We start from the raw sequence: 14,561 nt of genomic DNA, 5'->3' as shown, positions 1-14,561 counted from the left end.
AAACCGAAGGTTCGTTTATCTTATTTGGTGGGAGGTTGGCGACAGGGAGGTCTGGGACTTCCGGATTTTGGCCTTTATAATGAGGCCTGTTTGCTGCGCCATTTGAAAGACTGGCTCCTGGATGAACATCAGTATACTCCGTTGGATTTTGAACGGGCCTTCTATGCTCCTCATACCTTGAACAGTCTCTTACACTTGCCCGCTACGGATCTTCCCCCGGAGTTCCGTGCGTGTGTTTCGTTGAAGTCTATGCGTGCTGTGTGGGAGAGCCTGGTCGGCAGACTGGGTGGGGACCCGAGGGTGTCGAATCAACTTCCCCTTCGGGGGAATTTGGCCTTTGCGCCCGGCCGGGATAGCCGGGCTTTTCACGACTGGGCGGCCCGAGGCTTTCATCTTTTGGAACATTTGTTGACGGAGGAGGGCGGTCTGCAGCCTTTGGACGCTTTGAGGGATCGATTGGGTGGGGGTTGGGGAGATATTTTTGCCTATTGGCAGGTTAAGCATTATATTCTTTCCCTTCCGCAGGATCGCCTTGCTTTCCCGCTGGGGGTGCGGCTTCGGGTTTTCTTTGATGGGGTGAAAGTGGCTTTTACTTCGGTGTCGGCATTATATAGGGCCTTGTTGGAGCTTATGGATACTAAGGATGTGTCGCAGCTTAGGCGAAGCTGGGGTCGAGAACTTGGCCTAGATCTTGGTGCTTGGGATGTTTTGCGTGCGGTGCGTGGGGTCCCTTCTCTGATTACGGGGGCGGAGTATCGTGAGTGTTATGTTAGAGTGATTTATAGGGCCTATCTTACTCAAGTCCAGTTGCATAAAATGGGAGGTATTGACTCCCCTTTGTGCTTGAAATGTGGCAGGGCCCCCAATACATTAGCTCACTCTTTTTGGGATTGTTGGACTATACAGGTTTTTTGGAGGGCTATTGCTCGATATTTCCGTGGGTTATTTGTGAGGGCTATTGTGGGTACTGTAGAGCAGCTGGTTCTTGATCTTCCTGGGGCCTTTCGCGGTCTTCCTAGAGGGGGTAGCCTTTGGTGTCGTAAGGTGTGTCTCCTTGCTCGCAAATGCATTCTGAAATCTTGGACTGTCTCGGAGCCTCCCTCTTTTTGGTCCTGGAGAGCGCTGGTGCATAATTTGGCTAGGTGGGAGGCCCGCGAGGCTGTTGGCCACCCTCGTCGCCGACGCCATTTTTTGCTTGTCTGGGGAGTTTATTTGGACTCCTTAACTCCTAGAGGGCGTAGTCTCCTGTTGAATCCTCTGGTTTAGCTGGGCTGAGGCTCTAGGCGTCTCATGGGTTCGGGCACCGCTCCCTCTTCTTTTTTTTTTTTTTTTTTTGTTGTTTTCTTTTTCCTCTTTTTCTTAGTTCTTCTTTAGGGTTGTTCAGGGAGGGATGGGTGATTCCTTGGGTCAGCTGGGGGCCACCAGAACACGGGCCTTCAGTGTTTGAAAGTTACGTCTTTTGGCTTCTGTTTGTTGGGGGTGGGGGGAGGGGCTGTTTTTGGGGGGGGAGGGTGGGGTTGGGGGGTTGTTGGCTTTGTACGACTTAATACTGCACGGATTTGGGCATTTTTGGAAGCTTAGCCCTTTTCAGTGTGGTAGTTGTTATTTGTTGCTTTCTTATTCACTTAATAAAAATAGATTTGAACATAAACATGTGTTAATCGCTTTGAAATTGATAAAGCGATCAATCAAATATATTATTAAACTTGGAAACTTGGAACCCTAGTCTGGGTTTCCTTAGAGATATTTGGTGCAGCATAAAGGTGATTTGGAAACTGTGGGAGGAGATTAGTGCTCCAAGAGTGCAAGTATAGATTGAGAAAAGGAGCAGTCCCAAGACAGAGCCTTGACGTACACCAATCGATAGCGGGAAGGCTGTGGAGGAGGAACCACCATTGCATACCCTGAAGGTGCAATGGGAGAGATAGGAAGAAAACCAGGAGGACAGAATCCTGGAATCCCAGCAAGGACAGCGTATCAAGGAGTAGGTAATGCTCAACAGTATCAAAGGTGGCAGACAGATCGAGAAGGATGAGGATAGAGTAGAGGCCCTTGGATCTGGCCAAGAACAGGTAATTGGAAACTTTAGTAAGGGCAGATTCTGTGTAATGCAGTAGGCAAAAGCCTGACTGAAGAGGATCCAGAATATCAAGAGAAGAGAGGAAGTCCAGGCAATGGCAATGAACAGCACGTTCAAGTAACTTGGATAAGAAGGGGAGGAGGGAGATGGGGCGATAGTTGGGGGGACATGTGGGGTCCAGTGAGGGTTTCTTGAGGGGTGTTTGAAGGCATCAGGGACAGATGCAGTGGAGAACGATAGGTTGAGGATATGACAGAGGGTGAGAATTGGATGAGTGGGAATTGGATCAGCAGAGCAGGTAGTGGGTTTAGAAGATGAGAGATGTGTAGTTTCCTCCTGAGTGATCTCTGAGAAAGAGAAGCGGGTAGCATGTGTTGAGGGAAGGTTAGTAGAAGGGGCAGATGGAGGGAAGGGAGGGGGAAGCAGCCTGGTTGGGAGCTCAAGGTGAATCTTCTGAATCTTATTGTCCCGGCCTACCACTGGATCACCACATCATAAGGCAGGCTTGGTGGAGGCCTACAGGACATCAGGAGGAGGGACAGAGTATAAGGCAGGGAGGTGAGACAGGGTGAAAAGCCTGGCAGGGAAGGAGGGGGAACAGGGTGGAGAGCCTGGCAGGGCAGGGTGTGAGGGGGCTGGGTGCAGAGCCTGGCAGGGCAGGGCTCATGAATATTAACCCACCCCAGCTTATATTTGAGTCAACTTTTTTCCTCCTTTTGGGGGGAAAGCATACCTCGACTTATATTCGGATCGTCTTATATTCGAATATGTGCAGTATACTTTTACTTATTTTACTAGATTCAATGTTCCAATATTCTGGTTTTTTTCCCTTTATCTTTTATTCAAATAATATTTTTTCCTATGCAATTTAGTTAGATTGTGAGCCCATTTGGGACAATAAGGGAAGTTAATGTGCCTAATGTTCTAGTTTTTGTAAACCGCTGAATACTTATGTACAAGCAATATATCAAATACAAATAAGCATCATATAAACATACCCGACATCACAAAAAAAAGAGACTTCAGAGGCTGCGGCTACTCTAGAACAGTGGCTAGACTGATTTTCTGTAAAGCCTTATTTGAGAGGGCCAGTCTCCTGCTGATAGAACTACACTGGCTGCCAGTCAAATATAGAATTCAATTTAAAATTGCATGTTCACAGATCTATATATGGAGAAAGCTCGACTGGGCTAAACTTCAGCCATCCAAATTTCACACTCCTTTTATAACTCAAGAATGACTTAACACTATACATTACCTCTTACCTCTCCACATCAAGTTCAGAGGAAATCACTCTTTGAATCCACCTTTGAGTTTCAAGGCCCCAAAATTTGGAACTGCCTCCCGACCTGCTTATGTCAGACCTCCTCCTATCTTCAATTTATAGTCTTGCTATGATTCATAATGTCTATGCTCTAGCCTTATCAATCTTATGTAAGCCGCAATGATTCCCATTTGCAGGGTACAAGAAACAATATGGTATGGTATAAATCAGTATAACAGTAAATCAGATCTTAGCTGAAATAAACATGAAAAATCATTCAATTAATGATATCAAATGAAAAATAAGCACGTCAAAATGTGTGTAAAAAAAGTCTGAAAGTAATGTGTGGAGATTGCCAGTCAATTGTGACTATGTATGCCATTTGAACAATGTAATGTTAATGATAAGATATGTTTAGAGAATGAATGCTCAGACCAAGCCTGTCTCCAGTTCAGGGCCACAAACCTCAGTCTGTATTCCAGGAAGTCATTCATATGATCAGAATCCTGCTGCACCAGTTCACAATGCCACTATCTGCTGAAGGGAGAGAATACTGACAAATTTAAAGGCTGTCTCACTGCTTATAATGGTGCTATTGTCACTGGAAATCAGTGTCCTCTGTCTTTGCGTGCTGGTTGGAGGCACAATTTGTTTATCTAAACTTGTCTAGCAGGTCGATAAGGAATGGTAATGTGTTTCTTCCGGGGCCTCCACTGCCCCCCCATCATTTACTTCCAAGCTACATGCCCTCTTTCACAGCATAAATCTCACATTCACCAGCTGCCACTTCCCCTGTTATCACTCCACCTACAGGGGTGTCAAAGTCCTTCCTCGAGGGCCGCAATCCAGTCAGGTTTTCAGGATTTCCCCAATAAATATGCATATCTATTTGCATGCACTGCTTTCATTGTATGCTAATAGATCTCATGCATATTCATTGGGGAAATCCTGAAAATCTGACTGGATTGCAGCCTTCGAGGAGGGACTTTGACACCCCCGACTACAGAAAGACAGTGAGCACTGTAAAGATACTGCTTGTGCACTCACTATCCCTGCCTCTACTCAGACTTCTAGTTTTTGCAAGTTAGGAACTTTCCATCTAAATTGGAAGTGCTTGCCATTGGGGAGGAGCAATAACCATGGGTACCGAATACTTGCAGTACTTTTGCTAACATTATTCAAATTGCACATGCTGCTATTTCAGGACCTAGGAAGATGATGAGTGACTATTCTGTGCATTGCTCAGGAGATTCAGAGAAGACTTGAGACGCTTAGCCTGACAATTAATAGGGAATGTCACTGCTCAGCAAGGAGCGACAGAGGAACATGGCAAAACAAAGTTATGAAGATGTTTAGCATACGAGACACAAGCAGAAAGTATAAGGTCCCTTTTAATACACATTTGTCTTTTAGCAACTGATATACTGTATTTATCTGACTGTACTCACTTACTATTCCACCAAATCAACTTCACTCCTTAATGGGTAGCTCAATTCCTCCAGGAATACAAATTGAATATAATGAACCTATATCTGCAGCCTGCATTCTTCTCCCTCTCTTAAGAAACTTCATCTTTGTTTGTAGTCTACCGCTTGGTGGACATTACTAGTCCTAAAATTTCCATCCTATAAATACTTGCTATCTTCATAAAGGGCTCATCTCCATGCAGCTACTTCGTTGTGTTTCTTTTAATAATTTCCCTTAATAATTAATTTTAAAAAACAACAACAAACTGCAACCAGATAAATTGCTAGTACTGGGATTATTCTCCTTATCAGTTATTTTAACTTCTGATCTCTCTTCTGACAGGGAATCTCCATAACACTGCAACTTCCTTACCTTTTAGCGGTAGTTCCTGTCTCTGTTTTCTCACTGCTCCCTGCTGTTTCTTGCTCCTGAAGCCTCTGACTTCTACGTGCCATGTTTTGTTTCTCCTGCCTCACCTTGCCATGTGTGAAGCAGAATGTGGGACATAAAATCTCCCTCCACACCACATACAAGCATTATAGCAAACTCTAAGCCCAGTGCACACCCACACTTGCTTTATGTTATCATCTGTGACATACATACAAATGTAATAATGAGTTTTATGCATGCAAAACCTCCCTTAAGAAGAACTGCTTCAACAATTTTGACTGCCCCTTGAATTCATGCCTTAAGGGAGGCAGCCTGTGACATCATAATAAGGTGAGCTGACTGCCACTTTTACAACATGGAGCATGGGAGGGTTAAAGGTAGGCAGATATTATATGTGCAGTTTACAGAATTCAGTAAGTAGTGTGTTGGCTCTGGAATCTGGATGCTCAGATTCTACTACAGTACTACTATTAATTACGCAGCGCTGTACAAAGTCCATTACAGAACAGCCTGCATTTTTGAGGAGCCCCCTTATAGAATTACCAACATAAAGGGCATTTTTAGAATCTAGGTGTGTGCAAGAAGGTGAAGAAAATGGTAGGAGGCTTGCGCCAGATAACGTATGAGGAGAGACTGGAAGCCCTGAATATGTATACCCTAGACTAAGGAAAGGAGGGACAGGGGAGATATGATTCAGACGTTCAAATACGTGAAAGGTATTAACGTAGAACAAAATCTATTCCAGAGAAAGGAAAATGGTAAAACCAGAGGGCATAATTTGAGGTTGAGGGCTGGTAGATTTGAGCGTATTGTTAGGAAATTCTTCTTTACAGAGAGGGTGGTTGATGCGTGGAATGTGCTCCTGAGGGAGGTGGTGGAGAAGAAAACAGTGACAGAGTTTAAACAAGCGCGGGATTAATATTCAGTTGAGGATGGGCTGGGGATGGTTAAGATGGGCTGGAGTGAGCTTTGATGGGAGACTCCAGTAGATGGAACCTAAGCACACTACTGGGCAGGGCTCTGGGGTTCTGGCCCAGCAATATCTAAGAAAAAGGACCATTTAAACTAAATAATTAATTTATGGAACATGTATGGTTGGGCAGACTGGATGGATCACTTGGGTTTTTATCTGTCATCATTTACTACGTTATATGTATAAATATTTAGAATAAAGAATGACATGGGGACAAATTTTTCCCCGTCTCTGCAAACTCTGTCCTCATCTGCACAAGCCTCAAACACTTTAAAATCATAAGTGTTTGAGGTTTGTGCAGTTAAGGCAGAGCTTACAGGAATGGGGCAGGGACAGTGACAAAACTCTCAGGGACAGGATGAAGAAATTGAGTTCCTGCGGGGACAGGGAAAAATTTGTTCCTGTGTCATTCTCTAGTTTTGGCCCCAAAATAGGGGACTCGGTTTATATTTGAGTCCTCCCTTTCTCAGTCCTATCGCAGGCCTCTCCCCAGGCCTATCTTAAGCCCTGCTGGTCCAGTGGTGAGTCAGAGCAAGAGTGATCCTCCTCTGCTCCTGTCCAGTGCACTCACTACTCAAAATGGCCGACACAAGTTACTACTACTACTAATCATTTTTATATCACTACTAAATGTATGAAGCACTATACATTAAAATATTCAAGACAGTCCCTGCTCAGTAGAGCTTACAATCTCAGTTTATATTCACGTCAACCTTTCTTCCCCTTTTTTTTGGGGGGGAAAAGGTTACCTCGGTTTATATGTGGATAGGTTTATATTGGAGTATATATGGTATGTGGGCATAGCAGGGTGCTTAAGCACTTTTCTGCAAATACTTGTTTAACTTACAGAACATAGGGGTTTAAACAGAAGCAGAGAATGGGCAGGATGTAGGTGAGGCTTCCATTTACATGCATGATTTTCAGAATACTGTAGGTTACATGTGTTCCTGCTGCATTTAGGCACCTGAACTTACATCAGGTCTATGTCTGCTGTACCTAGTGTTAGTCTGGTATCCTATAATGGAACCTAGGGCATTATAGAAAGGCTCCTACTACCTTGCAGCCTCAAAATGCCTAAATGGAGGCATCCGGTTATAAAATTATCCCATCAGGGGCAAATTTCAAAGTCATGTGACTCAATTGTGATTTACCTGGGTAACTTGGCCTGTCTGAAAACAGGCTTTTTTGGCATATCTAAATGTATGCACAAGACTCATATGTGCTTTTTTTTCAGCCAGACAGTTCTTTCCAGGGAGGGAGGAAAGATATGTTTAAGACAGAAGAGTAAAGTATGAATGTAGAAAGAATTTTTCAAATTTGTGAGGGTATATTTTTTCTTTTGCCCCCCTCCCCCCCAAACCTAAAAAAAAAAAAGTAGGTGCAAGTTCTTGGGTACTTTCGATATCAAGTACAAGCCTAGGCAAATTTTCCAAAGAAAAGTTAAAAGTACATTTTAAGTTTTCTATGGAAAATTATCTACCAGATCCATGAATACAAAATTATCAGCAGATTTTGCAAGTAATCAGGCTACTAAAAATTCCTTCCCTTTAAGCTGAATCTGTAAACTGAAATTAGCTTTACAAGATCTTCAAACCTCATAGGCATCCGATATAATCAACAGATCAGCGCAATCAAATGGCATGAAAAGGAGAAATTAGGTTCTTACCTGCTAATTTACTTTCTTTTAGCTTCTCCAGACCAGTAGAGGTTAACTTTACGAATGGGTATATATCTAATCATGACCAGCAGGTGGAGACTGAAAACAAAACTTTGGGACAGTATATACTATCCTCCCTTCTCTATTTCCCTCAGTCTGCCGAATAGCCAAGCAGAACCAAGAACTGGAAAACAGGAAGAAAACAATACTCCGAACAGGAGTAACAAATAACATACCCAAATGCTGTTGGAAAATGCAGAGGAGAAATACCCGAAGGAAAATGTCCCCACAGCTCGCCAGCTAAGCCAGCCGAGCCACAGCCGCTGTTCTTTAATTCTCCCCGGCCCTAGAAAAATACTAGAACCCGCAGCAAAAAAACAAAAACTGCCCGCGAAAACAGCCCCAACAACAACAACAACAACAGACAGGGTGGGGACCTCTACTGGTCTGGAGAAGCTAAAAGAAAGTAAATTAGCAGGTAAGAACCTAATTTCTCCTTCTTTAGCACTCTCCAGACCAGTAGAGGTTAACTTTACGAATGGGACGTACCAAAGCAGTCCCTCTCACGGGCGGGACCCCCGAAGGGCCGATACCAGAACACGCTCACCGAACACCGCGTCCCGACGCGCCTGAACATCTACTCGATAATGTCTAACAAAAGAATACAAGGAGGACCAAACCGCAGCCTTACAAATATCCACCGGAGGCACGAGCGACGACTCAGCCCAAGAAGCCGCCTGACCCCGAGTGGAATGAGCCTTGAGAAACTCCGGAACAGGCTGCTGTTTCAGAAGATAAGCGGAAGCAATCGTCTCCTTGATCCAGCGCGCAATAGTAGCCTTAGAAGCGCCAGCTCCCCGACGAGGACCAGCCAGGAGGACAAAGAGATGATCGGACTTCCGGAATTCCTGGGTCCGCTGCACATCAGAGCGAAGGACCCGACCGACATCCAACTTGCGCAGCTGCCGTTGCTCAGAAGAGCCCTCCCGACCACCCAAGACCGGGAGAACCACCGATTGATTGACATGAAAAGGAGAAACAACCTTCGGCAGAAAGGAAGGAACAGGCCGCAAGACGACCCGCTCCCTAGACAACTCCAAGAAGGGAGCCCTACAAGAGAAAGCCTGCAGCTCAGAAATACGCCTAGCAGAAGTAATGGCCACCAAAAAGACCGCCTTCAAAGTAAGGTCCTTCAAAGAACAGTCGTCCAAGGGCTCGAAAGGCGGGCGCACCAAAACAGAGAGAACCAGAGTAAGATCCCAAGAGGGAACCGAGGGCCGTAGGGGAGGCCTAAGCAACTTGGCCGCCCGCAGAAACCGAATCACATCAGGAAGAGCCGATAAACGCTGACCTGACACCAACCCTCGAAAGGTCGACAGGGCCGCAAGATGAACCCGGAGAGAAGACCAAGCCAGGCCTCTATCCAGGCCATCCTGCAAGAACTCTAGAATGTTAGGCAGAGAAGCGCGAAAAGAGGTCACTCCCCGCGCCCGACACCATTCCTCAAAGAGACGCCAAACCCGCACATAAGCCCGAGAGGTAGAAAGCCTCCGGGACCCCAACAGTGTAGCGATCACCTTGTCTGAATATCCCTTCTTGCTAAGGCGACCCCTTTCAAGAGCCACGCCGTAAGACAGAAGAGAGACGGGTCGAACAAGGGAATGGGACCCTGCATCAGAAGGTCGTCCGAGAGAGGCAGAGGAAGAGGAACCGCCACCAGGTGCCTCACCAGATCCGCATACCACGGACGTCGAGGCCAATCCGGAGCCACCAGCACCACCAAACCCGGATGGTGAACAATGCGAAGAAGCACTCTGCCCACCAGCGGCCAAGGAGGGAACACATACAACAGCCCCTCCGTTGGCCACGGCTGGACCAGAGCATCCAGACCCTCGGCCAGCCCTTCCCTGCGACGACTGAAGAAGCGGGGCACTTTGGCGTTGCCACTCGTGGCCATCAGGTCCATCAGGGGCTGCCCCCAATCTTGCACTATCAACCGAAACGCTCCGGCGCCGAGAAACCACTCTCCTGGATCCAGGAAGTGACGACTGAGGAAGTCTGCCTGAACATTTTCTACTCCGGCTATATGAGAAGCCGAGAGGTCCAGAAGATGGGACTCCGCCCAAACCATGAGCCGAGCCGCCTCCTGCGCCACAGGAGTGCTCTTGGTGCCCCCCTGACGATTGACATAAGCCACCGCCGTGGCATTGTCCGACAGGACTCTGACCGACTTGCCCAGCAAAAGGGAGTGGAAAGCTAACAGCGCCAGCCTGACCGCTCTGGTCTCCAACCCGTTGATCGACCAGGAGGCCTCCTCCGCGGACCAGGTGCCCCGAGCTGAGTGGCCCATAAACTGAGCCCCCCAACCGAAGAGACTCGCATCCGTAAGGAGCACCGTCCACTGCGGGAGATCCAGACCCACCCCCTGAACCAGGTGAGGGGTCCGGAGCCACCAGCGCAGACTGCAGCGCGCCAAGCCTCGCAGGGGAACCGGAACATCCAAATCTTGCCTCCGGGGAGACCACCTCCGGAGCAGAGCATACTGAAGAGGACGCATGTGGGCCCGCGCCCACCTCACCACGTCCAGGGACGCCGCCATTGACCCCAGGACTTGGAGGAAATCTCGCGCCCGAGGACCCCGGGACGCCAAAAGCAGGCGAATCTGAGATTGCAATTTGCTCACCCGGGCCTCTGGAAGGAAGACCTTCCCCAAGGAGATGTCGAACATAACCCCAAGGCACTCCAGACGCTGAGCCGGGACCAACCGACTCTTGGAAAGGTTGACCACCCAGCCCAGCGACCGGAGAAACTCCACCACCCGAGCCGTAACCCGGGAGCTCTCCTGCAACGACTTTGCCCGAATCAACCAGTCGTCCAGGTAGGGGTGAACCAGGATGCCCACCGACCGCAAGGCTGCCGCGACGACCACCATTACCGTGGTGAACGTCCGAGGAGCCGTGGCCAGACCAAAGGGAAGCGCACAGAACTGAAAGTGCCGCCCCAAGATCGCAAAGCGAAGGAAGTGCTGATGAGAGGCCCGAATTGGAACCTGCAAGTAGGCCTCCGTCAGATCGAGAGACGTAAGAAACTCCCCCGGCTGAACCGCCAGAATGACCGACCGCAGCGTTTCCATGCGGAAAGACGGAATCTTGAGAGCTCTGTTGACCCCTTTCAAATCCAGGATGGGCCGAAAGGTCCCCTCCTTTATGGCCACCACAAAGTAAATGGAGTACCTGCCGGTGCCCCACTCCGTAGGGGACACCGGCACCACTGCCTCGAGATCTAGCAAACGCTGAAGGGTCTGACGAAAAGCCTGCGTCTTCCATGGAGTCTGACATGGAGAAGCGAGGAAAAGGTCCGGCAGAGAGCGGGTAAACTCCAGAGCGTAACCGTCCCGCACCACCTCAAGGACCCACTGATCGGACGCGATCTCGGCCCATTTGGGGAAAAATTTGCGCAGCCGGGCCCCCACCGGAACCAAAGGGGGCGCCGGCAAGGAGTCATTGCGCAGGACGGGAAGCGGGGGAACCGGCGGAGGGATTCCCTGCCCCCCGACGGGCCCCCCGAAAGGGCTGCATGCGCTGGAAGAACCGACCCCGGGAAAAACCCTGAGCCGGGAAAGAAGCAGCCCCACGCCCCGGGCGATACTTGCGAAATTCCCGCAAACGCCCCCGGGCAGCCCCACACCTAGACGCAGGGCGGGCACGGTCCTCAGGCAGACGGGGCACCTTCGAGTCCGTCAGAGTCTGAATCAACTCATCTAATTCCTCTCCAAACAAAAAGACCCCCTAAAGGGAACTTTAGTAAACTTAGCTTTGGACGCAGAATCCGCCGCCCAAGCGCGCAGCCACAAAATACGCCGCGCGGCCATGCCATAGACTTAGCCGAAATCCGCACCAAGTCATAAAGAGCATCTGAGAGGAACGAGGCAGCCATCGCAATCTTCGCTACCTCCTGATCCACTAGAGACCAGTCATCAGACTCCCGATCCAGGACACGCTCAGCCCACCGAAACACGGCGCGAGCGACTAGCTCCCCACAAACAGCCGCCTGTACCCCAAAGGCAGAGACATCAAAATCATACTTAAGAAGAGTCTCTAACGCACGCGCCTCCGAGACCCTAAGAGCAGAACCGTCCATAACAGGCACGGTATGCCGCTTAGGAAGTGCCGAGACCACCGCGTTCCCCATTGGCGAAATTAAGGTAGCCCTACCTCCCTCCGGGACGGGATACCCAAGAGCCAAGGCGCACACCAAACGAAACTGCGCCCATAGGCCACTGCGCCAACACAAAATCCCGCAAATCCTGACGCACAGGAAAAGAGCGGGAACCAGGACAGACCCCCTGAAGCAGAGGGGCCCCCATACGCGGGGTCTCCGGCGGCGCCACTGCAAAAATGCAGCACCAAGGAGACCTGCTACACAGGTCTAAAAGCTCATCCCTCTGAATAAAAAAGCGCACCACGGACGCATCTGCTCTGGAAGACGGGAAACCCGCCGCCCCGCTGCCAACAGGCGTCCCCTCTAGAGGATCCTGGAAGCCCGCCAAAGCAGCCAGGTCCTCAACCAGGCCAACACGCTCCTCCGCCCACCAATTCGCAATCCAAGCCCCCCCGCGGGCGCTTGGATGAGGGAGGAGGAAGAGGGGACGCCAAACGAAAAGAGGGAGGCAAAGCCATAGGGGGCGCGGAGGGAAACCCCCCCCGAAACCCCCCAGGCGCACGTGGGACCCCCAAAAGTCCGCACAAAGAAAGAAAATAAATTGGGGGCAAAAAACCCCTGGGGGTCCCCAGGGACTCCCTGCCCCAGCAGGGGTCCATGCTGAAACCTGCCCCTGTGTTCGCCATACAGGGGGAAGGTCACCTGAGGTTGCAGACAAAATGGAGGGGCCAGACAAAGAAAATGGCGAAGTTCCCGCCAAAAATGCTCCCTCCATGGCCTGTAGCGGCTGAGAAGACTGAACAGTCTCAGCCGCTAAGACAGGCAAGTCGGCATCAGCTGTCAAAAAATCAGCTGAGAGGGAATCCTTCGGGGAATCCCTCCGTGGGCGGTTGTGGAAGACCGGGCTTCCCCACTGCTCCAAGCCGACTCGCGAGGCACCATCGGCGGGGAGCTCTGGGCGCCTGCAGCCGCTGCCGACGGAGCTCCACCACCTCACCGACCCAAACCGCCGAGTTCAGGCCGGCCGCGAGTGCCTCGCGGCTGGACTACAATTGTGGCCTACTCCCCCGGAGAAGGGCACAATTGCTCCAGACGCGACCTAGCTATAAAAAAGTGCTGGTTACATGAAAAAATACAGTAAAATACAGTTTTCTTAAAGGGAAACAACCCTTCAGACCAGCACTACCTCAGGATTTTTTTTTTTTTTTTTACAGAACAGACTCCACAGGCTCTCGAAGCAATATGCCTTGCTTGACTTAGGGGGCAAGGCTTACTGCTGAGGCTCCTCTAAAAAAATGTGGGGAGGTGGAGGAAGTGGGGGGAGGGACCCCGCTCGTGACCCGCCGGGTTTGACACCCCCGAGGTCGGACGGACCCCCAAACAGGGCCCGGCCAAGCTCCGTCCGGCCAAAAACAGGGACTAGAAACCCCTAAACAAATTCCAACAGCCCTACCAAGAGAGATGGGTACAGATCACTCAACACCTGCTGGAGACTGAAAGAAGACTGAGGGAAATAGAGAAGGGAGGATAGTATATACTGTCCCAAAGTTTTGTTTTCAGTCTCCACCTGCTGGTCATGATTAGATATATACCCATTCGTAAAGTTAACCTCTACTGGTCTGGAGAGTGCTAAAGAATGATTATTAGTTCAAATGATGTTAAGAAAAATTGAATATGCTTTCTGGATTTTAGGAAAATATTTTATAAATGCATACAAAACATTTTTTGTCTTGGAGTGTCATAACTCTACTCCTCTCTGTTCATCACTCTAGCCAGCAGTTTAACCATCCCCTGCTAACTTTAACCTCTACCCCAGCATCCTGTTTGTATGTCTTGACTGATTAGATTGTGAGCTCATTCGAGCAGGGACTGTCTCCGTGAGTGTACAGCACTGTGTACAACTGGTAGAACTCTAGAAATAATTAATAGTAGTAGTATATGACCTAGAGCAGGGGTGTCCAACCTGCAGCCTCGTGAAGTATTTTGTGCGGCCCCAGTTGAGAGCGATGCGGTGTTTTCCTCTGCTGCCCCTGGGTGTTTACTGTCTTGCCAGTTCCCTCCTCTGTCTTGCTGCAGCGTTTGTGCGACCCCAGAAAATGTTTTCTCGGCCAATGCGGCCCAGGGAAGCCAAAAGATTGGACACCCCTGACCTAGAGCATCCCTTGCTCATTAATATTCACTTACTGTCTTGGAGTAAGTTATATCTGTTGAAAGTATTACAGGTTCCATTTGGAATATATGGCGCATATATTTACGGTTTTTTCTCTGAGCTAAAAATAAAACATTTTAAAAACAGTTCTGTGGGTCTTTTTTTCTCATCCTTTTGTTGCTGCTGCTGAGATCTTTAATATCATCACAATGATGCAACCAGTCATGAGGTCACTATAATCCTGAGTGAATACTTTTCTTCCAAGAAAATAAAAGACGGTTTGCACATGAAAATGAATGGATGGGAGAGAGAAACAAGGACATACAGTATTTGCATGACAGGCAGAAGAATCCTGATCAGTGTAGAGCAGTGGTCTCAAACTCGTGGCCTGGGGGCCACATGCGGCCCACCAGGTACTAT

General features: G+C 49.0%; 1 protein-coding gene across 5 annotated transcripts in view; it reads right to left on the bottom strand.

The window, feature by feature from the left end:
• Positions 1-14,561, bottom strand: part of LOC117353437 — a 117,877-nt gene that overhangs the window by 92,780 nt on the left and 10,536 nt on the right. The window contains exon 1 of one of the 5 annotated variants that reach the window (XM_033929372.1): positions 5,184-5,281. The exons of the other annotated variants lie outside the window; for them this stretch is intronic. Coding sequence (XP_033785263.1) covers positions 5,184-5,266 — 83 coding nt within the window. The 5' untranslated portion in view covers positions 5,267-5,281. Of the gene's footprint in view, positions 1-5,183; positions 5,282-14,561 lie in introns of those variants that run through there. 5 annotated transcript variants of the gene reach the window in all.

This window comes from Geotrypetes seraphini, chromosome 2, assembly GCF_902459505.1.
Source record: "Geotrypetes seraphini chromosome 2, aGeoSer1.1, whole genome shotgun sequence".
In the NCBI taxonomy this organism is placed as follows: Eukaryota; Metazoa; Chordata; class Amphibia; order Gymnophiona; family Dermophiidae; genus Geotrypetes; species Geotrypetes seraphini.
The sequence above is the reverse complement of the archived record's forward strand: the minus strand, read 5'-3'. Positions and strand labels throughout refer to the sequence as shown.